Here is a 22,612-nt window from a genome sequence, read left to right on the forward strand (position 1 = left end):
CATGTACTGTGTCATGTATAGCAGGGCTCAGGGCATTTCTGAGCCAATAAACTAGTACCTAGTGGTCAACATGGGGACAGAAAGTGGGGGTAAACCAGCAAAAAGCTGGTTTCCTTGCACCTATAGAAAGTCTATCCTGACAGAAAGTAAGTCCGGGTATGTAAAGGTGAATACCTTTGTTTTCAGCCATATTAAAAAATCAGAAGAGGCCAAGCTTTGAAAAGTTGGGGAATGGCATAGTGGAAAATAGAGTAACAAAGTAACAAAGACAAGACACCTTGAAACATCAACAAGTTGTTGTGACTCTACTCTGTTGTTGCTTAGTTTATCACCTGCTGTTGCATCCATATCGTTTATTGTTTTCGACCCTTAATGGTTTCCTTATCCCCATTTCGCTCATCATGCCTTCCTTTGTCCTTACTGGCCCTCCTTGGTTATATGCACTTTCAGTCTTAACTTAATCAAATGCATTCCCCTTCCAAACCTGCCTCTGTGCAGCAGTCGTCCACCTTGCTGACACATTGACATTCTCCTCAGCGTAAATGGTTCTGGCACTTATTCTTTCAATACTGGGGCTAACGAAAGCACTCTTCTGCCAAGTGAGAGGTAAGAATTATCCCCTCGTTGGATCTTATATAACTTCTTGTTTAGAGTATCAAATTTCTAAGTGCCTATTTTCCTGTGTGTTTGTTTTGATTACTGAGCTGTGGTTCTGAGAACAGTGTTGGCACCATTTTGAACCAGTTTCCGATGTCTTATCGTGGTCGCTCATTTTTACTCTGGCCATAAATGTAAGTATTATTCAATTGTACTTTGGTTGGATCAGAGGGGTAGCTGGTATCAGGTGGATATCTGGGACTTTTATAAACCATCTGCATCCCTTAATCATGACAGTTTGTCAATCCACACTTCCCACTAACCTCTATAGATACTACTGGCAATCCTTTGCAAGCTGTGGCACAAGCAATATCTAAAATTCAAAATGACGTAGAAATGCCTCACCAAGAGCTTTTATTTAACCCAGCTAAATCAATTAATAATAACAAGTTCGAAAACATTGCCGGACAATCTTTTGATACAGTATTGACCTCTAAATCATGATTATTGGAGTTAGTTCCTTCACAAGCTTTTGGGTGCAGGCAGGCACACTAAATGAAGTGCTGAGTAATCTTGCTCCATCAGATAAGTTTGTTGTCGAGAGTCAAACGCTTCAGACCACTTTGGCTCAATTTCAACTGCATTTCTTGGCCAAAGTTTTGAATTTTCCAAATGACAATTCTTGGGTAGCCCTTGTTTTATGTTATTTAACTCAACAACCTGGCATAGATCATGCCCCTCATTTTTAAGGTGATCCCTACCTGAATTATTATGACCAATTTATTCAGCAATATCAGGCTGAGTCTGGTTGATGGTAAAATAAGTAAGCCACGAAAGCAGCAAAAGACAGATTTTGGGTGATGTGGGGCCTTAGGAAGGCCAAAGGACCTGGCCATAGCCCAACTGTCCTTCAAGCGCTCCAGCAATGAATCCACCTCATCTCCAAAGAAACGGGAGCCACCAAACAGCATGCCCATAAGAGCTGATTGGACATCCCCAGAAAAGTCAGTTGTGTCCATCAGAGTTGATTGAACATCCCCCGAAAAGCCTGTCATCCTCAACCAGGCATGGCACCTCAAGGCCAATGTAGATGAGACTGCTCTGTCCAGTGAGTCAATGCCAAGTCCACAATGCATAATGAACTTTGCTGCATCTCTCTCATTGGCAACAGCTTAAAAGAACACAGCCCAGGCCTCCTCCGAGACAGTTGACAGCACCTGCGCAACCATGTCCCACAAAGAATTGGAATAGCGACCTAAAAGGCATGCGGTGTTCATGGTCCACAGTGCCAGGCTGAGGGAAGAAAACATCTCCTTCCCTAAAGTGCCCAGTCTCTTCGATTCCCTGTTGGGGTGTGGTAGGGAATATGTCAGGATTTACATGGGATGTAGAGGCTTGGACCACCAAGCTCTCCAGGGTAGGGTGTTGGATGAGGAAACTGGGGTCCCCTAGGGCGGAGCAGCAGCAGCCGATAAATATCCTGTTCACAGGAGCCCCTATGCAGAGTTTAGACCAAGACCCTAGTAGCATGTCCATGAGGGCTTCATTATATGGAAGAAGAGATTTGGAGTCTGGTTGATGGTAAAATAAGCAAGCCACGAAAGCAGCAAAAGACAGATTTTGGGTGATGTGGGGCCTCAGGAAGGCCAAAGGACCTGGCCGTAGCCCAACTGTCCTTAAAGCGCTCCAGCAATGAATCCACCTCATCTCCAAAGAAACGGGAGCCACCAAACAGCATGTCCATAAGAGCTGATTGGACATCCCCAGAAAAGTCAGTTGTGTCCATCAGAGTTGATTGAACATTCCCCGAAGGGCCTGTCATCCTAAACCAGACATGGCACCTCAAGGCCAATGTAGATTAAACTGTTCTGTCCAGTGAAGGCGCCTGCCCCTTCTGTGCACCGCTAGCTGCCACTGCTGTCACAGTGTTCCAAGTCGAGCCACCAGAAGCTTGAGGGACTGCTCCCTGAAGGCCTTCGTATTCACAGCACGGCAGTCAATGCAGGTCTTCACATTGTGGTCACTCTCGAGGCACCAAGGGCAAACAAGGTACTAGTCCACCACTGACATCGGTTGGTGCCAGGCACCGCAAGGTTTAGAGCCAGCCTTCTTAGAGGACATTGCTGCCACGCCAGGAAAACAGCACTCACATAAGCTTCGACAACAGTCGATAAAAAGCTCAGTCAAAAAGTGACTGACGGAGTAGCTTGCTCTGGATATGAGCTGGCTGAAGTTGGAAAAAAAAGAACTGATATCAGTGCGCTGTAGTGGCGCCTGTAAAGGAACTGCACACGTAGCTCCCTCTGGATCTGCGCTGACTGGAGCGGAAAAAAAAGAACTGATATCAGTGCGCTAGGGTGGTGCCTATACAGGCACTTTGCACATCACTTCTGGTGCAGACAATGCAAATTACACCACACAAAGCTGATCTGCACCACCTACAAAGCATGCAGGGGTACTGCTCACGAAATATTTCCAGATCCAGTCTGACAATTGGGGAAAATTCAGAGGCAAGGAATCTGCGGCTAGAAGTCTCTAGCAGATGGGAATAATACCCAGTCAGGATATGGAGCCAACAACATCTCTAATGCTCCCTTGGCCGAGAGATCTTGAACTTTTCTACGCAGTATGGACAAGTGGCAATCTAGAAGCGTTTGTGGTGTAGGTGACATGTCTGGGGGATACGATAGAAAAGGTAGGGAGTAGCCATGCTCTACGCTCTGGAGCACACATGATGCTCAGCCATGCAGGGAGGTGAAAGGTGATTTGACTTCCTACCTGGGCAATCATCTGCTGCCAAGGACAAATTAAAGTGGTTTTGCAGTGGCGGCGGCGGGGAAAGTGGTTGTGGTCTGGGTAGAACAGCTTCCCCTGTGGGCCTGAAAGGTATTGGACAGCACCCCTGGCCTTGACCCTGAAAGGGCTGAGAGGTCTGTTGCTGTTGAGACCCATATTGGTGTTGCCTCTGAAGATATCCCCTGCCAAAGCCTTGAAAGGGATGTTTGTTGCTGGGGGAACTGCCAACCTGGTTGAGCTAGTCCCAGAGAGTGAGTGGTGGCTTTGCTTTCCTTAACTTTCTAGAGTGCAGAGTCATCCTTAGGCCCGAAGGTTTTGAGCCATCAAACCAAATGTCTATGAAGGACTGCTAGGCACCTGAAGAGAAGCCAATTGGAGCGGGTCCAGGCATGGCACCTACACACCACATTGGTGCAGATTGCCATACCCATGCAGTCAGTTGTGTTGAGGCCAGAAGGGATTGCATATTTCGCAGCATCTTGGCTGACAAGGATGAGACCTTTAGGGTATGTCTGACATCCTCAGGGACAGCTGGCAACAGATTCACCCCTCTGTCCCATAAGGTGTCTGAAAAATGTTGTAGGAGACATGAGGTATTGACAGATCGCAGGGCAAGACTGGCACTGTTAAACATACATTTTGCAAACTTTTCTGTCTGCTTGGATTACCTGTTGGTTGGGGTAGTGGGAAAACAATTGGGGTTGAGGCAGCTGGATGATGTCTGTACCCCAAGCTCTCTGGGTTAGGACACTGGAGTAAGAAGTCAGAAAACATAGAAGCTGTCCTGTGCCAAGTTACTACTTGTCTGTTGACTGGTGGGCAAGATCCTGATTTAGCCCAGGTGCCCACTCGTATGTCTATTAGAGCCTTGTTAAAAGGTAAGACAGGTTCCTGGATGGTTGCTGCAGGATTAAAAACCTCTGCCAAAATGTTGGCCGTGACCTCCTTTATTGGGAATGATGAATCAAGCACTTCTGCTACCCTCCTGATAACAGCTTTGGAGGAGGCAAATTCTTCTTGTGCAAAATGGGTAGGAGATGTGAGGCCAGTGTCAGGAGTGGTTTCAAGACCAGTGGCATCCAGAAGAGTATCAAAAATGTCCACCTCTTCATAAAAAACACTGCCGTCAACATCTTTATCTGGATCATAGTTGTGGAATTCTGAGGTGGGATCATGTAGAAGTTGATCTTTATAATCTGATAGGGCTATTGGATGTTAATCTGGTGTCAGTGACATCAGAACCAGCATTGAGTCTCGCACCTATGACGTCAGTCTCGACACTGAAGACACGTTGGACGTTGAACCAAGACAGGAACCAGCAGTGCCCTGCTGGGAACAGGGGTCGACCCCTGATGGAGGTCAACTGGTTCAGTCGACATTGGGGATGGATATGTTGGCGGGCTTCTGACAGGGTGCCACCTCGAATATGTGGGTCCCGAAAGAGCCCCAGTGGGATTCCGTGGAGTGCAAAAAAATGGAGACTGCAGACTCTTTCAGGTATCGTATTTCATCTGCCGTGGCTTTTCACTGAGAAGGCAGGAGATCGAGCATCTGCGTCCAGGAGCACTTTCACTGCGGAGCGGCTCCAAAGCCTAGAGGTACCCAGGCTGTCACTTGACTCTAGAGTGGCGGGACTTTGGTTAACCATGCCTGGATGTCTTGTGGTTTTTGTGGAAAAGTTTTGACGTACCTGAACTCCCGACCCTTCAGGTGAAGCACCCTTGATATCAGTCTAGAGAGCAAGTGCGCAACAGCGTTTCCAACCTTGACCGGGACCAGGGCAGTTTCCTTGACTTCTTTTTGAGCTCGACGATGACAAATGTGGCCTTACAGTCTCGGATTGCTTTCGAGTTCATCTTCGAACAACACAAACATGGCTTTGAGTTGTGATCGGGCCTAAACACCATAAACAGATCTTATGGGGGTCAATCACTGACATCTGCTGGTGAAAGTCATAACGCAGTTTGAAATCTGTTATTCTAGGGCCCATATCTACACACTTTGAGAGAATTTTTAGTTTAGAAAAAAGAATATCCCTGAATGAAAATTCTGTCAAAAAGATAGCACTGCTATCTCCACACCTGTGTTGGAAGGTGCCGAAAGAAAGGAACTTATGTAGGGGCATGTGGAGTTTGTGGTCTTATAAAGGCCCTGATGTCACATCCGGTGACGATTCTGCAGTTAAGTTTCTATCAGAAATGGAAATTCTGGAGCCATTTTTTATATTTTGTCTCTGTATTGTAAGAATAATGGAGGTAAATAATTTTTTTTTTTTTACAAAACGTTCCCGTAAGATATCTCCTTAACAATGGTGAATAATCTAAGAATGTAAATTGGTAAATCTGGCCAATGGCGGCCTCTGAGGGTCCTTGTAGCGGTCCGAAATTAAGGCCGAGATTTACTTAGGACTTATGTTGTCCTTGTGGGATGCAAGTCATTGCAAGGCAACAGAAGTCCTTATCTCGGACTGACTAAGCCGCACACAGCCACTTTGCATTTTTTCATTTTTTAGTCAATAGAAAGTAAAGCAAGGTATAAGTGAGGCGTTCCATTGGTGGAGCTTGGGCATCCCATGGATTTTAATGCAATCCTAGATTTACTACGGTCAGTAAACCTGGGGTTGCTCCAAAAAGTTGCACCTCTCACGACCCAGGCATAACAAGTATAAATTTCTTCTTCTTGTTTCTTTTTTTTGTGTGCATAGCGCTTCACACAGAAAAAGGAAAATGTCTTTAAGGATAGTTTTTGTGCAAGAAGGTAGCCCTTCCTGCACAAAAACAATCTTTCTTGTAATGCAAGCATCCTTGCCGCAAGTTGCAAGGGACCCTGCTTTAGCGCTAGGCAACCTTAAGTGCGTCTTCGCAAGGAGGGAGTAGAAGTGCGCCATATCTAAGTAAGTATAACACATTTCTGCTCTCTCCATTTCATGCAATACAGTTCAGAAACTTTGCCTGCTGCCTGTGTTGCTGAAATGTTACTAAATATGCCTCTTAGTTCATAGAAATACACAAATTGTGCTGTTTATCTGCAATAAACAAAATATAATTATTTGCATCAACAACATATACTTCACCAGTTCCAAATTGTTTGAGAAACTCTTCGTGAGAAATTCTGTAACACTGTTCTCTAACCTGTATGTCGTGTTACCTGGCAGGCAGGGTGGCTATAGAGACCTGGTCCAGCAATAGGAGGTGATGAAGTTAGGGCAGGACTTGCCACACATTCTGCTTTAGGTCCTCGGCTGCCTGGACTATTAGCTGCTAGTGATGAAGAAGGCCCTGGATCAGCAGAGGTTGAGGGCTCGGGATGCGTTTCAGTGAAGGTCACAGATCTTTTCTGGTCTACTGCGGGACAAAGAGATATGAAGATAATTATTTCATAGAACAAAGTGCTCATATTTTTGCAGGTGCCTACTTTTCAAATGGTGCAGTGACATGTTGCTTCATTTTTGTAAAGCGAAAGGGCACTGCATCATCAATGAAAAGTTAAAGGCTTTTTAAATTCATTATAAAAATGTTTTCAGTTGAAATGGTACAACAGTTTTATGAAATGAAAAGAAAACTGTAGTACAAGTGAATAAACCACAGCAACAGAAGCCCCAATTCTTTTTAGGAGTTTGTGCCATCTCAGGGCAAGCAGGAGAACCACAACACTCACTGCATTGAGGGGGTTTTAGAAAAGCATGTTGCCACTGTGGTGCAGCAAAGACTTGTTAGTTGTAGGAAGATGCTCTCTAAATAGTGCACTAAAATTAAGTACACTGTGCAGAGTCCAGTGGATACCCAGTTGGTATTGCAGAGGCAAAAGTAGATAGGACTAATGCTCTATTTGTGGTACTGTGGGCGAGCAGTTAGCAGGTAGTTGGAGCAATACCACTGACCTGGTCACTGTGGGCGAGCAGTTAGCAGTTAGTTGGAGCGATACCACTGACCTGGTCAATGAATTGCTCTGCCTCCCTTAGCTCCACCAGCAACTAGAGCCCTCGTTCCTTTGAGCTCCTGACCTCTGTCAGGAGTTCGAGGCCCTCCTCCACCCGCAGGCTTCTGCCTGCGCCTCATCCCTGGGGTCTAGTGGGAGAGCTCTGCTCTTCTACTAGGCTGTCCTCTGCCTCTCTTCTCCTTTTTCCTGCTTTGCCCTTTGTGTGCTTTTTCATCTGTGTCTGTCCCTTTTGTGCTCCTTTTGCCTTTTGCTTCTGCGTTTCACTCTTTTCTTGTTTCTCTCTCCTCTTACACCGCTCTCTCTCTCTCTCACTCTCGCTCTCCTCCCTATCTATCTCTCCCCCGCCGCTGCTGCCACTGCGGCCCTGCCACCCTCCTCCCTCTCACGCTGCATTCCTGCCACGGTGGCCCGCCCCCTTATTTCGTGCCGTTTTCCGCCCCGCCTCCCATCTGTCCTCTCCTCCCCCCCGCTTAATGGCGCCCGCTGCACGGTAGGACGAGCAATACCACTGACCTGGTCAGTGAACTACTCTGCCTCCTTAAGCCCCACCGGCAAGTAGAGCCCTTGTTCCTCTGAACTCCTGACCTTTGTCAGGAGTTCGAGGCCCTCCTCCACCCGCATGCTTCTGCCTGCGCCTCATGCTTGGTGTCTAGGGGGAGAACTCTGCTCGTCTACTAGGCTGCACTCTGCCTCTCTTCTCCTTTTTCCTGCTTTGCTCTTTGTGTGCTTTTTCTTCTGTGTCTGTCCCTTTTGTGCTACTTTTGACTTTCGCTTCTGCGTTTCACTCTTTCACTCTTTCCTCGTTTCTCTCTCCTCTCACTCCACTCTCTCTCTCTCACTCTTCCCCTCTCTCTCTCCCCTGCCGCCCTTGAGGCGCCACCCCTTCCTCTCTCTCGTGCTGCATTCCTGCTGCTGCCTGCCCCTGTGGTCCCGCCCCTTTTTTCACGCAGTTTTCCATCCCCGATCCTGCCTCCTAGCTATCCTCTCCCCCCCCTCCATACTTAATAGCAGCCGTGCTCAGCGGGCATGCCGCTGGCGCGCTGAAGACGTGCCTAAGGCAAGCCCGTCTGCGCCCATCCATGCCTGGACCGCGCCCAGCACCGGAACCCCTGGTTCGTGCCCTCCCACCGCCACAACACATGACTCCGCTATGACGCCATCACTCCACGCGCTCCACGCCAGCCGCACATCCACCAGCCATTAGGCCACCCCTCAGCTCACCGGTGGACCCTTCTCCTGCCGGAACTGCACCTTCACCAGCCTCCACGGCAACAACCCCCCTGCCAAGGCAGGACGCAACCAACTCATGCATCCTACTCAACACCCGCTCCATCCACAAACATGCCATCAAACTCTGGAACCTAGTCGACTCAGCCTCCCCAGATGTCGCCTTCCTGGCCAAGACCTGGATGAACCCCTCCACAGTGCCCGACATCGCCATAGCCATCCCGGACGGCTACAAGATCACCTGTAGAGACCACACCAACAGACCAGGAGGAGGCATCGCCATCGTCCACAGGAATACCCTCAGAATCTCGACCAGCACCAAAGATACCTTCAGCGCCACCGAACACCTGCACTTCCAGATTCACACTGATCCAAACACCACCCTCAGAGGGACCCTCGTTTACAGACCCCCCCCGGACCCTGACTGCAGTTCAGCGACTCCAACTCCGACGTTATCAACACGCATGCCCTCACATCCACAGACTACATACTCCTCAGGGACCTGAACTTCCACCTCGAGAACAACAACGACAACAACTCCACCACCCTGCTCAACAACCTTGGCCTCAAGCAGCTCGTCACAACACCCACCCACTCCGCAGGACACATGCTCGACCCAGCAAACACGTCTCCTTCAGCCACACCAACGAACTCTACTGGACCAACCACCGCTGTATCCCCTTCTCCTTCGAGAAACCCACAACACACCATCACCCGCAGCAGATTTCCCACTGCAGATGGAACAAGGTCACCGAAGACCAGCTGATCACCACCCTTTCCCGGAACCCACTAATCGACACCACCGACACAGCAGCCCGCAACCTCAGGCAATGGATTGACGACTGTGCCAACACTTGCACCCCGATCAAGAAATCTTCAAACAGATGCACCGACAGAAAGGCCTTCTGGTTCACCGCCGACCTCCAAGAATATAAGCAAACATGCCGAAGACTCAAGAAAAAGTGGCACCAAGAACAGACACCAGACAACCACAAAGCCTTTAGGAATGCCATCCGCAGACACCACCAACTCATACGAACCGCTAAAAGAACCACCTTCAGAGAACGCATCGACAACGCACACAGCTATAAGGAGCTCTTCAATATCGTGAAGGAACTCTCCAACCCCGGCTTCAACGTCAACAACATCCTGCCATCGCATGACCTCTGCGACTCCCTAATCACTTTCTTCTAGCGCAAGATCGCAGACATCCATGACAGCTTCAATACCCAGACCCCCGTCAACCACCGACACCACAGACTCACCGCCCCCCAGTCACACCAGCCTCCTGCTGTCCTGTACCCACGTCAACGGCGACGACACCATCAAAATCATGAACACCATCCACTCCAGCTCACCATCCAGCCCCTGCCCTCACCACATCTTCAACAAAGCGAGCTCCATCATCGCACCCCAACTCCCGAAGATCATCAACAGTTCCTTTGAGACCGCCACCTTCCCGGAGAGCTGGAAACACGCTGAGACCAACACCCTCCTCAAGGAAACCCAAGGTGGACCCAAAGGACCTCAAGAACTTCCGGCCCATCTCCCTGCTCCCCTTCCCAGCAAAAGTCACAGAGAAAATTTGTCAACAACCAACTGACCCGCTTCCTAGAGGAGAACAATACTCTTGACCCGTACCAATCCGGATTCCGCAGCAACCACAGCACTGAAACCGCCCTCATCACCCCCACCGACAACATCAGGACCATACTTGGCAACGGCGAAACCGCTGCCCTCATCCTCCTGGACCTCTCGGCCGCCTTCGACACTGTTCTGCCACCACACCCTACGCACACGCCTCAATGACGCAGGGATCCGCAACAGAGCCATGGACTGGATCACCTCCTTCCTCACCGGCAGAACCCAGAGAGTCAGCATCCCTCCATTCTGCTCTGACGCCACCAAGATCTTTTGCAGCATACCACAAGGGTCGTCCTCTTTACATGGCTCTACTCGCAAACATCATCCGATCACACAACCTCAACATCGTCTCATGCACCAATGACACACAGCTGATCCTCTCCCTTACCAAGGACTCCGCCACTGCCAAAACCAACTTCCACGAAGGAATGAAGGCCATCGCCGAATGGATGAAGAACAGCTGCCTGAAACGGAATTCTGACAAAACAGAGGTCCTCATCATCGGCTCCACCCTTTCCACATAGGACGACTCCTGGTGGCCTGCCACACTGGGAACCGCACCAACACCCACCGACCATGCACGTAACCTGGGGTTCATCCTGGACTCATCGCTATCAATGACCCAGCAAGTCAACGCCGTCTCTTCCTCCTGCTTCAACACCCTCCACATGCTTTAAAAGATCTACAAATGGATCCCCACCGGAACCAGAAGGACGGTCACCAAAGCCCTCGTAAGCAGTATACTGGACTACGGCAACGCCCTCTACGCAGGAACCACGGCCAAGCTCCAGAAAAGACTGCAATGCATACAGAACTCCTCCGCACGCCTCATCCTGGACATGCCACAGCCACATCACTGCCCACCTGAGAGACCTGCACTGGTTCCCCGTCAACAAGAGAATCACGTTCAAACCCCTCACACGCTCACAAAGCACTGCACAACACTGGACCAGAATACCTCAAAAGACGGCTCTCTGTCTACACCCCAACCCGACAGCTTGGCTCCGCTGACCTTGTCCTCGCCACCATCCCATGTATCCACAGAACAACCACCGGTGGCAGATCGTTCTCCCACCTCGTCGTCAAGACATTGAACACTCTTCCTATCCGCCTGCAACAGACACTGGACCTACTAACCTTCAGGAGACACCTCCAGACATGGCTGTTCGAGCAGCAGCAGCAACCCCCCGCTCCTCCCTCCCAGCGCCTTGAGACCCTCACGGGTGAGTAGTGCGCTTTACAAATGGTTTGATCGATTGATTGTTTGATTAGGCTTATCAGAGGGTAGTGCTAAGAATTTGTTGTACTCACAGAGGAAATGAGACACACACTCAGAGATCAAATCTGAGACCAATTTAGAAATATAACATTTCTTTTTATATATGTTTCAAACCCAAGAACTTCATAATCAGGTAAGTAGATTTACAAGCATAAAAACTTGTCAGTTTAAAAAATCAACACAGTACAAGTTTTCAGTTCAGCAATGTTAACCTATGGGAGGAAAACAAGAATGTAGGTCTGCAGGTAAGTATACGACTTACAAATCCAGTCTTCGGGGTTTTACGTCAAGACTAGACAAGGATCAGTACCAAGAGTGCACCCTCAGCAGCACAGGGGCGGCCGGATGCTGAGGTCAAATTTGGAGTTGGGTGACCAATGTTAACCAAATGGAGACTAGGGGGTGAACGAAGATGCGCTGCCCACGGGTGAGTAAAGCGGTATCAGGGGTTGATCTCCTAGGGATGAGGTAAGCACAAGGGGGGCCACAAGGCAGCACCAAACTTACACCCTCAGCAGCACAGGGGCGGCCAAGCTCAGAGTGCCAACATAGCGTTTGGCTACAAATGTAAACTAAAGGAGACTGGGGGTAACTGAAGATAAGCTGCTCACAGGTGAGTAAAACGGTTTCAGGAGTTGATCTCCTGGGGTTGAGGTAAGCACGGAGTGCCACAAGGCAGCACCAAACTTACACCCTCAGCGGCACTGGGGCAGCCCGGTGCTGAGTGCCAACGCAGCGTCAGGTGCCCAATGCAAATGAATGGGGGAGATTGGTTTTGGGAAAATGCTGCAGGTTCAGGCCAGGAGGCTGAATGAAGAAAACCCACAGGTGCCCTGGTAAGTTCTGATGCTGTTGGACATATGGGCACCGACGGTCCTGCTCCCCAAGGCCTATGGGATCCTGGTGCAGGGGTGTCCTTTGATGTCAGGAACACCTTACCGGACAGGTTGCGGTCAGGGGGAGTCTTTGGTTTGAGGCTGCAGGCTTTGAGGCAGAATCTGGCATGGGTCAGCCCATGATGGACTCGGGCTCAGGATCGCTGGGGAACCTTCACAGGTCTGGTGGGCCACTTGGACTCGGGTCATGAGTGTCAGGTGCAGAGGTGGGAACGGAGGCCGTTTGGCATTTCCTCAGGGCAGAGTTCTTTTTCTTTTAAAGTTGGTTTCTTCTTGAACAGGTCTGCAGTTCTCAGGATATCTTGATCTTTGTCAAAGACAGGCAGTCCTCCTAAAGCTTTGGAGATTGCTGGGCTGCAGAGCGGTCATCTTTTGATGCAGGAATGTCGCTGGCTGCAGACAGGCTGGTAGGGCTGGGGTCAAGTCAGTTAGTGTGTGTAGTCTTCTCTGCTGGTGTGACTCTGTAGTGTCTAGCTCTCCTTAGGTCGCCAGGAATCTGAGTTATAGGGTTGTAAGAGGCTGGCCTGGCTTGTAGTGGGTACCTGAGGGTACTTACACCTTGTGCCAGGTCCAGTTATCCATTATTAGTAGATTAGTAGTGTTCTAGCAGCTTAGGCTGATAGAGGTAGATATAGCAGAGCAGCTTAGGCTGAACTAGGAGACATGCAAAGCTCCTACTATACCACTTATATCATATAGCACTATATCATAAGAATCACAATACTCAGAGTTACCAAAAATAAAGGTACTTTATTTTAGTGACAATGTGCCAAAAATATCTCAGAGGATATACTCCCTTAGGAGGTAAATAAAATACACAAAATATACACACAAACCAAAATCAGGTAAGTAAACAGTTAGAAAAGTAGTGCAACACTGTAGAATACAATAGGATGCAATAGGCCTATGGGCAACACAAACCATATACTAAGAAAGTGACATATACTCACAAAAAGGCCAAAAGAGGGGGTAACAAGGCTAGAAAGAGGTTACCTTCCTACAAGGTTTCAAGGTTGCAACAAAATATACTCAATTTACGGATGTTACAGGGAGTGCCAGGAGCAAGCCAATGGGCTCACCACCTTCAGGGTGACTACACCCTTCTTATGAATGCTTCTGCTGGGAAGTGGCCATAAACCTAATCCTGGTGGCCTACTTCCTTCCAAACAAGCTGGAGGAATTTAGAAAGTAGTGCCCACTTTAACTCGTCCACCTTAGGTGTGGGACTGGCATGAAGTAGGCACTGCTCCTAATGTAACTAATTTTCCCACCGGTGCTGCCGCCAGAAGTGGGGTCAGGACAGGGGGGTTGGTCATCTCCACCATCTGGAAAGACCAGGGTCGCATTACAAAGGCGGCAAAGCCTATGAAGCTCCCCGCGCTGGAATGTCCATCCTGCCTGGGAGAGGAGGTAACACCTCAGCCCAGTGCAGGCTTTTGTCTCTGGGCCTCAAGAGCACTGGCTCTCACCATGGGGGTACAGAAATGTGTCTGTCATGGCTGAGCTGGTCAGGACCAGTCAGTAAACACAATAGTAGCTAGTAGGTTTTCAGGGGGCACCTCTAAGGTGCCCTCTGTGCGCATTTCTCAATAATCCATCACTGGAATCAGTGAGGGTTTATTATTCTGAGATGTTTGATACCAAACATCCCAGGTTTCAGAGAAGCCATCATGTAGCTTGGGAAACTCATAGTGACTAGAGCCCAGCACATGCATTTAAAATGGCTTCCCAGTGCACTTACTATGTCTCAGAATCGACAGAGGCATAGCAGGGGCATATCTGCTTATGCAGATATGCCCTCACACATAATATAACGCACCCTGCCTTGGGGCTGTAAGGCCTGCTAGAGGGGTGACTTACATATTTTGCACGAAGTGTTAGGGGACATGGCCCACAGGCTGAGTGCCATGTCGTGTATTAAATTTTGTGAATACCTTGTCACACAGCCTGCAACGGCAGTCTGCATAAGGTTGGTGTTGGGTCCCTCAGAGTGGCACAAGTTGTGCTGCAGCTCCGAGGGGCCATCTTCAGTACCCATGCCCTAGGTACTAGGTGTACCATTTACTAGGGGCTTATAGGGGGTGAAAGGCCTGGCCACTTGGGCATCAAGAGACAAGGGCGGTCATTCTGACCGCGGCGGGCGGTGGTCGCTGCCCGCCATGCGGTCACCGCCGAATGACCGCACCGGCCATTCCAACTTTCCCGCTGGGCCGGCGGGCGACCGCCAGAAGGCCGCCCGCCGGCCCAGCGGGAAAGCCCCTTCAACAATGAAGCCGGCTCCGAATGGAGCCGGCGGAGTTGAAGGGGTGCGACGGGTGCAGTGGCACCCGTCGCGATTTTCAGTGTCTGCAAAGCAGACACTGAAAATCTTTATGGGGCCCTGTTAGGGGGCCCCTGCACTGCCCATGCCAGTGGCATGGGCAGTGCAGGGGCCCCCAGGGGCCCCACGACACCCGTTCCCGCCATCCTGTTCCTGGCGGTAAAAACCACCAGGAACAGAATGGCGGGAAGGGGGTCGGAATCCCCATGGTGGTGCTGCAAGCAGCGCCGCCATGGAGGATTCCCTGGGCCAGGGGTAAACTGGCGGGAAACCGCCGGTTGCCCTTTTCTGACCGCGGCTTTACCGCCGCGGTCAGAATGGCCCAGGAAGCACCGCCAGCCTGTTGGCGGTGCTTCCGCGGTCCCCGGCCCTGGCGGTCTTTGTTTTAGAGGAGAAAATCTGGCACTGGGGACTTGGTTAGCAGGAACCCAGTGCACGTCAGTAGAAGTTGCATCTAAAAAACAAGGCAAAAAAATTTTGGGGGACTGCAATCAGAACGCATCTCCCTACGTTAGTGCAATGGGGAATACCAAGTGAGTGAACCTGTTTTTTCAAGTACTCCATCCATTGTTTTCTTTCGGTCTTCAACCCTTCCCCAGCAGCACAAAAAGGAGGACAGTGTTGTGGAAGGGTTAGCTTTTATGTAGTGGGACTCAGCGCATTAAAGCAGCCATTGGTGCTAAAGTATATTGTAGGAAAATGGCTCCTTGTTGCAGTTACCCCACAACTTTCTGCCTGATATGGATGCTGACTTGACTGGGTGTGTGCTGGGACTCTGCTAACCAGGCCCCATCACCAGTGTTCTTTCACTCAAAATGTACCATTGTTTCCACAATTGGCACACCCCTGGTACACAGATAAGTCCCTTGTAAAAAGTACCAGTGGTATCAAGGGCCCTGTGACCAGGGAAGGTCCCTAGGGGCTGCAGCATGTGTTGAGCCACCCTAAGGGATCCCTCACTTAACACATGTACACTGCCATTGCACATTGTGTGTGGTGGTGGGGAGAAAAAGACGAAGTCGACATGGCATCCCCCTCAGGGTGCCATGCACATAAAATACTGCCTGTGGCATAGGTCAGTCACCCCTCTAGCAGGCCTTAAAGCACTAAGGCAGGATGCACTATACCACAGGTGTTGGCATAGCTGCTTGAGCAATATGCCCCTACATTGTCTAAGTTAATTCTTAGACATTTTAAGTACAGTGTGGCCATATTAAGTATATGGTCTGGGAGTTTTGTCAAAATGAACTCCACACTGGGAAGTGTGGTATCAAACTTCTGAGAATATTAAACCCACACTGATGCCAGTGCTGGATTTATTAAAAAATGCACACCGAGGGCATCTTAGAGACGACCCCTGTATTTTACCCAATCCTTCAGTGCAGGACTGACTGGTCTGTGCCAGCCTGCCACTGAGAGATGAGTTTCTGACCCCCTGGGATGAGAGCCTTTGTGCTCTCTGGGGCCAGGAACAAAGCCTGCACTGGGTGGGTGGAGGTGCTTCACAACTCCCCCCTGCAGGAGCTGCAACACCTAGCAGTGAACCTCAAAGTCTCAGGAGTCACCCCCTGAGCCAGGTTCACCCCTGAGCTGAAGTGACCCCCTCCTTGGAAAATCCTCCATCTGGTTTTGGAGGATTTAGCCCAATAGGGGTAGGGATGTGCTCCCCTCCCCAAGGGGAGGGAGTACAAGGAGGGTGTAGCCACCCTCAAGGACAGTAGCCATTGGCTGCTGCCCTGTGACCCTAACACATCCCTAAATTTGGTATTTAGTGCGACCCTGAACCCAGGATTTTGGATTCCTGATGACCTAACAAGAAGAAGGACTGCTGACCTGAAAACCCCGCAGTGAAGAAGGAAGACAACTGCTTTGGCCACAGCCCTACTGGCCTGTCTCCTGATTCAAAGAAGCTGCAACAGCGACGCATCATGCGGGCCAAGCGACCTCTGCCAACTCAGAGGACTGCCCTGCAACTCCAAAGGACCAAGAAACTCCCGTGGACAGCGGCCCTGTCTAAAGCAACAAGAAGAAACCATCTTTAAAGGGACTCTAACCTGACTCCAGAAGCATGAGTCCCCATCACTCTGCAACCGACACCCCTTGCCCGTGTCTGGAGAAACCACTGCCGCAGAGAGGACCCCTGGGCAAACTCCGATGACGTGTCCACCCTGAGCCAACCTCTCTGCACCCCTACGATGATGCCTGCAGAGGGAATCCCGATGACCCCCCTGACTGCTACTGCCCAGTGAAAAAAGACCTGACACCTCGAAGAAGCACTGCACCCGCAGCCCCCAGGCCCGTGAAGAACCAACCACCAGTGCAGCAGTGACCAGCAGGCAGCCCTCACCATTGCCCAGTCAGTGGTTGGCCCGAGAAGCCTCCTTGTGCCCTGCCTGCGACGTCTGAGTGAACCCTGGGTCCCTCCATTGATTTCTAACATAAACTCGACACCTTGTTTGCCCACTGCAACCTGCTGCCCCTGTGCCGCTGAGGGTGTATTTTGTGTGCCTACTTGGGACCCCCCCAGTGCGCTACAAAACCCCCCTGGTCTGCTCCCCGAGGACGCAGGTACTTACCTGCTAGCAGACTGAATCCGGAGCACCCCCTGTCTCCACAGGCGCCTATGTTATTTGGGCCCCTCTTTGACCTCTGCACCTGACCAGCCCTTTGTTGCTGGTGCTGGGTGTTTGGGGTTGACTTGAACCCCCAACGGTGAGCTGCCTATGCCCTGGAGACTGAACTTGTAAGTGCTTTACTTACCTCAAAAACTAACCTGTACTTACCTCCCACAAGAACTGTTGAATTTTGCAGTGTCCACTTTTAAAATAGCTTATTGTCATTTTATGCCAAACTGTGTACATTAATATTTTGATTCAAAGTTCTCTCTATATATATGCAAAGTACCTGACATTTAATGTACTTACCTGCAATTTGAATCTTGCGGTTCTAAAATAAATTAAGAAAATAATATTTTTCTATATAAAACTATTGGCCTGGAGTTAAGTCCTTGAGTGTGTGTTTTCATTTATTGCCTGTGTGTATATAACAAAAGCTTAACACTAACTTCTGATAAGCCTAACTGCTTGACCACACCGCCACAAACAAAGCATTAGTATTATCTATTATTGCCTCTGTCAAGCCTCTTGGGGAACCCCTGGAGTCTGTGCACACTATCTCTCACGTTGAGATAGTATATACAGAGCCAGCTTCCTGCATATATGTACTATACCTATAAAGTTCCAGTAATTGTATAGAAGTCTTGCCCAATGAAGTGTTGCTCCTGTTTACACAAATTTTTATTTTGACTTCTCTGGAAGCTTTGGGTATGTCCGTAATGACATAATGGAGAAAATGACAGGTGCTGGAACCCCATGGGCACCGCTAACTGCAATCACTGAATGTGTCCTTAGCACATCGGGACACAACTCTTCATCCTCCTTTGCAGTGTTTAATGTGCAAAATATTAAGTGCCAGTGCTCAAAGTGTTATTCAGCTGCCCATGGCTTGTAATGCTGAAGACCAGGGTTGCTGAATACAATGGATGAATAGACTTTTTTTTAACACTTTATTTTAGAAATTTTGCAACATATCATAAACGTACAGCAATGCAACAGGAGAATAACACATTTATACAATGACAAAAGGTGAGCTGAATCCCAGCATACCATGCTAATAGTACAGTATATACCCATATCTGCAAAGGAGTTGGAGAAAAATAAAATGTTTCAAACTGTCGCCAAGCGATACAGCATAAAATGATAAAACAAGTGCATGAAGTCTACATTCTGACTGAACATTCCCATTTGCTTATTGGGTGGAGTCAGAAGTGGATAGTTTGTAGGTAGTTCCTCAGAAGCCGCCATATATCTTTTGGGTGGGAGGTGGGAGTTTGCAAAGTTGCATACAGGTCACTATTCGTGTAACAATGAATGAGGCTGTGTAACCATGCGTCCACAGTGGGTGAGTGCTTGCTTCCCTAATGTACGGCAATACCTTGTTTGACTAAAAGCAAGGCAATGTATCTGCGCATGGATTTGGGGATGTCTTGGACATAACCCAAAAAGGTGAGCAGTGGGGAAGGGTCAAGTGTAACCTGAGTCATCAGTGTTAGCCTAGTGAATACCTCCCTCCACTATGTTTCCACCTTAGGACATGTCCATACCATGTGGGCAAAGTCTGTGCTCCCCACACAGCTGTTTGAGCAGTCTGACGTTCAAGTGGGATCAATGCGGACTAGCGTTGCAGGTGTGGTGTATGCTCTGTGAAAAAAAAAAAAAGTGTAGTACTTTGTGGCGATGGTTAAGTGAAATGAAGCGCGTCTGCGCGCAACAAGCAGCCCACATCTTGTCCGATATAGAGTGCCTCAAGTCCATTTCCCATGTAAGCCTAAGTCTAGAGTCACATGTTGATAGACGTTGCATGCAAGAGTGATACAGTTGAGAATTGAGCCGGTCTCCTTCGAGGAACTGATTACCAGTGACAATAGAGTGATTTTGGAGGGGCAGCAGAGGGGCAACGGATAAAATGGGATATGGGCCCTCTGGGATATGCACTCTGAAGTCGTCAAGGCACAAAGTGGTCCATAAGGGCAGCGCCAATGAAGTGTGAGTCAGAGGTGCAAGAAAAAAACATGCTCATTCAGGAATATATCCCCAAAAGTGTGTAAAGCATCTATTGTCAATGTATACTGTGTCAACCATTCTCTAGTTATTGGAAGGCCTGGGTTGTTCGCCAAGGGGACTGCAAAGGAGTAAAGAATTTGACCACCCAGCAACCAAAGCAGCAACTTACAGGCTCAGCAGGTCGTGGACAATGCCTGTATGTCATCTGGATCTAATGGGATGCCTGCCAGTAGCAGTGCCCTCAGTGGGGTGGGGCTGCAAGATCAGCTTCAGGTTTGTAGTATGGTATACGAGCAACAGGATGGTACCAGTGTCTGGCACATTGGCACCGTGTAACCAGACAGTATAAGTTGAGATGAGAAACTCTGAACCCCCCCTGCTCGTAAGAGAGCACAAGGGTATTCGACCCAATGGGGGGCTGTTTCCCTGCCCACACAAGCCATCAGTACATTCTGTAGTGACATAAACAAACAAGTTGGTGGGGGTATAGGAATGTTTTGAAAAAAAAGATGTAAGAGATGGAGGAGCACTACCATTGTAATAATGGTGATGCATCCCGGCCATGGATAATAGGAGGTGGTTCCAAAGGTCCACCAGCGAAGCCAGTCCATCCATCTCTGGGCCATAGTTTAGGTGTATAACCTGCTCCTTATCCCAGTGAATATGGATGCCTAAGTAGCGAGCAGAGTCCTCATACAATGTCAATGGGATGTCGCAATGCACCCGAGTAGTCACAGCAGTCAATGGTAATAGATCCGACTTATTCCAATTAAAATGGAGGCCAGACAGGGCTCCATATCGGACCAGTTCCCAGAGCAGGGGTACTATATTTTCTGTAGGGTGGTGTATGAACAGTAAAATGTCATCTGAGTAGAGGGAGACCAGGAGTGGGACGGGTTTAAACTGCAAACCTCTATGGAGATGCTTAGCCAGTAAGTGGCGCACTAGTGGATCCATTGCTATTATGAAAAGTAGGGGCAATACTGGGTAACCCTGTCTTGTCCCCAGAGTAATCAGGAAGGGGGCTGAGATCGTCCCGTTCACTCTTGTCTGAGCTGCTGGCAGTGAGTACAGGAGTGCTACTAAAGATGAGAAGATATGAGGAAAGCCCATTTTATTAAGTACAGTAGGCAGGAATTGCCATTCTAGGGAATCTAAGGCCTTCTCTGCATCCAGGAGGACTATCATGGTGGGCAACATAGGGGATATTCTGATAAGGACAGTGAAAACAGTGCGAAGGTTAAGAGACATCGAGGGGTGTGGAACAAAGCCCAATTGGGCAGGGGAGATGATCTGATCCATCACGACAGCAAGACGGATTGACAGAAGTTTCGTTCAAGTTTTATTATCAAAGTTTAATAAAGATAGTGGCTGGTAGGAGTTGCAATGTTGAAGATCTTTACCTGGTTTCAGGAATTGTGTAATCACCTCCTCCCATACTGCACTTCAGGGCTTCCAAATAGAGAGCAAGGAGGTGTGGGCCTTAGAGATGCATGTACATCTTATAAAAGGTGCCTGTAAAGCCATCAAGGTCAGGAGCCTTGGAACCATCCATGGAATCGATCGTCTGAACAAGCTCCTGAGCTGTAAAGGGTTCACTGAGAAAACGTTTGTGTACAGTGGTAAGCCATACCGAGGCAATTTCGCTCAGATAGGCTGTGCGTTCAGCCCCATCATTGTCCAGTAATGTGGTGTAAAGATCTGTGTAATAGTGAAGGAGTTCGGCCTGCCGCTAGCAACTGGTCCTAGCATATTTCCCCAAATAGTGAGCCTCACGCTCAACAGTTTTGTTAAACTCAGCCACCAAAGACCAAAGTGGCATGTCTGGGCAATTGAGCTACTGCGCCCTGCCGAGCATTAATCTGGTCCAGTTTGGTGAGCTCCAACTCGATGCAGGTCAGTGTTCAACGTAAATCTTGCAGTATGCCAGCATGTTTAGAAATGCACACACCTCTGATATATGCCGTAAAGGACTCCCACGGGGTGGCCTCTGATTGTACTGAATCCTTATTAAGCTCAAAGTATTCAATGATTGCTGAGCAAAGCTCTGAATGGAAGAGGCCATTGTGTAGTGCCATATAGGGGAATAGCCACTGGCACTTAAGTCCACCAGCAATGTGAACACCCAGTGTCATCACCAGAGGGAAGTGGTCTGAAAGTGTTCGCGGGAGATGGGTAACCGAGTCGAGCCATGGTGTCAGTTTGGTTGAGAGAAACCAATAGTCTATGGGCATCCAAGTGTCATGTGGTGCAGAGTAAAAGGTGTAGGCAAGTGTTGTTGTGGGGTGTGACGGGCGCCTTGAGTCGAGTACTGCATAAGATGTCACAGAGAATTTGCAAGGATCGAGGTTTACTCACAGGATTGCACGCAGTAGAATCTAATGTGGGATCCAGGAGCAAGTTGAAATCCCCTCCCAGTACAATATGATCTGTGTCTGTGCAGTCGATGAAAGTTTGGAGTGTACAAAAAAAATCATCAATATTGAAGGCATATACACTGGCAAATAATAGGTGATGTCCGGCCAAGTATCCTGACACTTATAAGTATCTTCCTCCTTCATCCCATAGGATATCATATGGTTGGAAGCGTAAGCACTTATGTATCAACATGGCTACACCCTGTGAGTATGTGCTGTAGCTGGAGTAAAAGCGATGTGGACCCCAAGAACTGGCAAATGTGTGGAAAGGTTTAGGTGGCAAATGAGTCTCCTGCAGAAAGACTGTGTCTACTCTGTGCCATTGCAAATACTGCAGCACCAGCTTACCCTTACGAGGGCTGTTGAGGTCCCGGATATTCCAGGACATAAGTGGCATCAGTGATTGGGCGTACGTTAGTGCAGGTAGGGATGGGTCATGGGTAAAATCAATACATGAAGTATCCAACATGGTATGTAAGTATAGTGGTGCATCACAAAAAACAAAATAACTGAAACAAACTTACAACAATAAGTCCTCCCACCCCCAGCATTAAAGTGTCAGGTGAATCTCCACTTCAACAACACAAATCAAAACATGCACCCCTCAAACGTATCTGCGGTATACACCAGTGGGAGTTAGCAACACCACCGCAGGTGGCTCTGTTATCAAATATGTCACTAAAGGGAGAATTGGGAATAAAGATGGGCCCACACCGAACAGCTGTATCCAGAAAACAGTAGTTAGTTATCAAATGTTTTGCGCTGAAGAGGATCCTATCAGCACCCATATTTAGAGTGACCAGATGGCCTCTGTCTGGAAAAGTTCCAAACTGGCTGCTACTGGGGAGTCTAGGGGGGCCTGACCATTGTTACTG

At 48.9% G+C, this 22,612-nt stretch overlaps 1 protein-coding gene across 1 annotated transcript in view; it reads right to left on the minus strand.

Annotated features, from left to right (window-relative positions):
- The window catches only part of UNC80 (unc-80 homolog, NALCN channel complex subunit), a 2,774,722-nt gene that overhangs the window by 58,200 nt on the left and 2,693,910 nt on the right, over window positions 1-22,612 (minus strand). Inside the window, exon 62 of the mRNA XM_069225668.1 lies at window positions 6,541-6,737. Coding sequence (XP_069081769.1) covers window positions 6,541-6,737 — 197 coding nt within the window. The remainder of the gene's footprint in view (window positions 1-6,540; window positions 6,738-22,612) is intronic.

The sequence above is a fragment of the Pleurodeles waltl genome, chromosome 3_1 (assembly GCF_031143425.1).
Source record: "Pleurodeles waltl isolate 20211129_DDA chromosome 3_1, aPleWal1.hap1.20221129, whole genome shotgun sequence".
In the NCBI taxonomy this organism is placed as follows: domain Eukaryota; kingdom Metazoa; phylum Chordata; class Amphibia; order Caudata; family Salamandridae; genus Pleurodeles; species Pleurodeles waltl.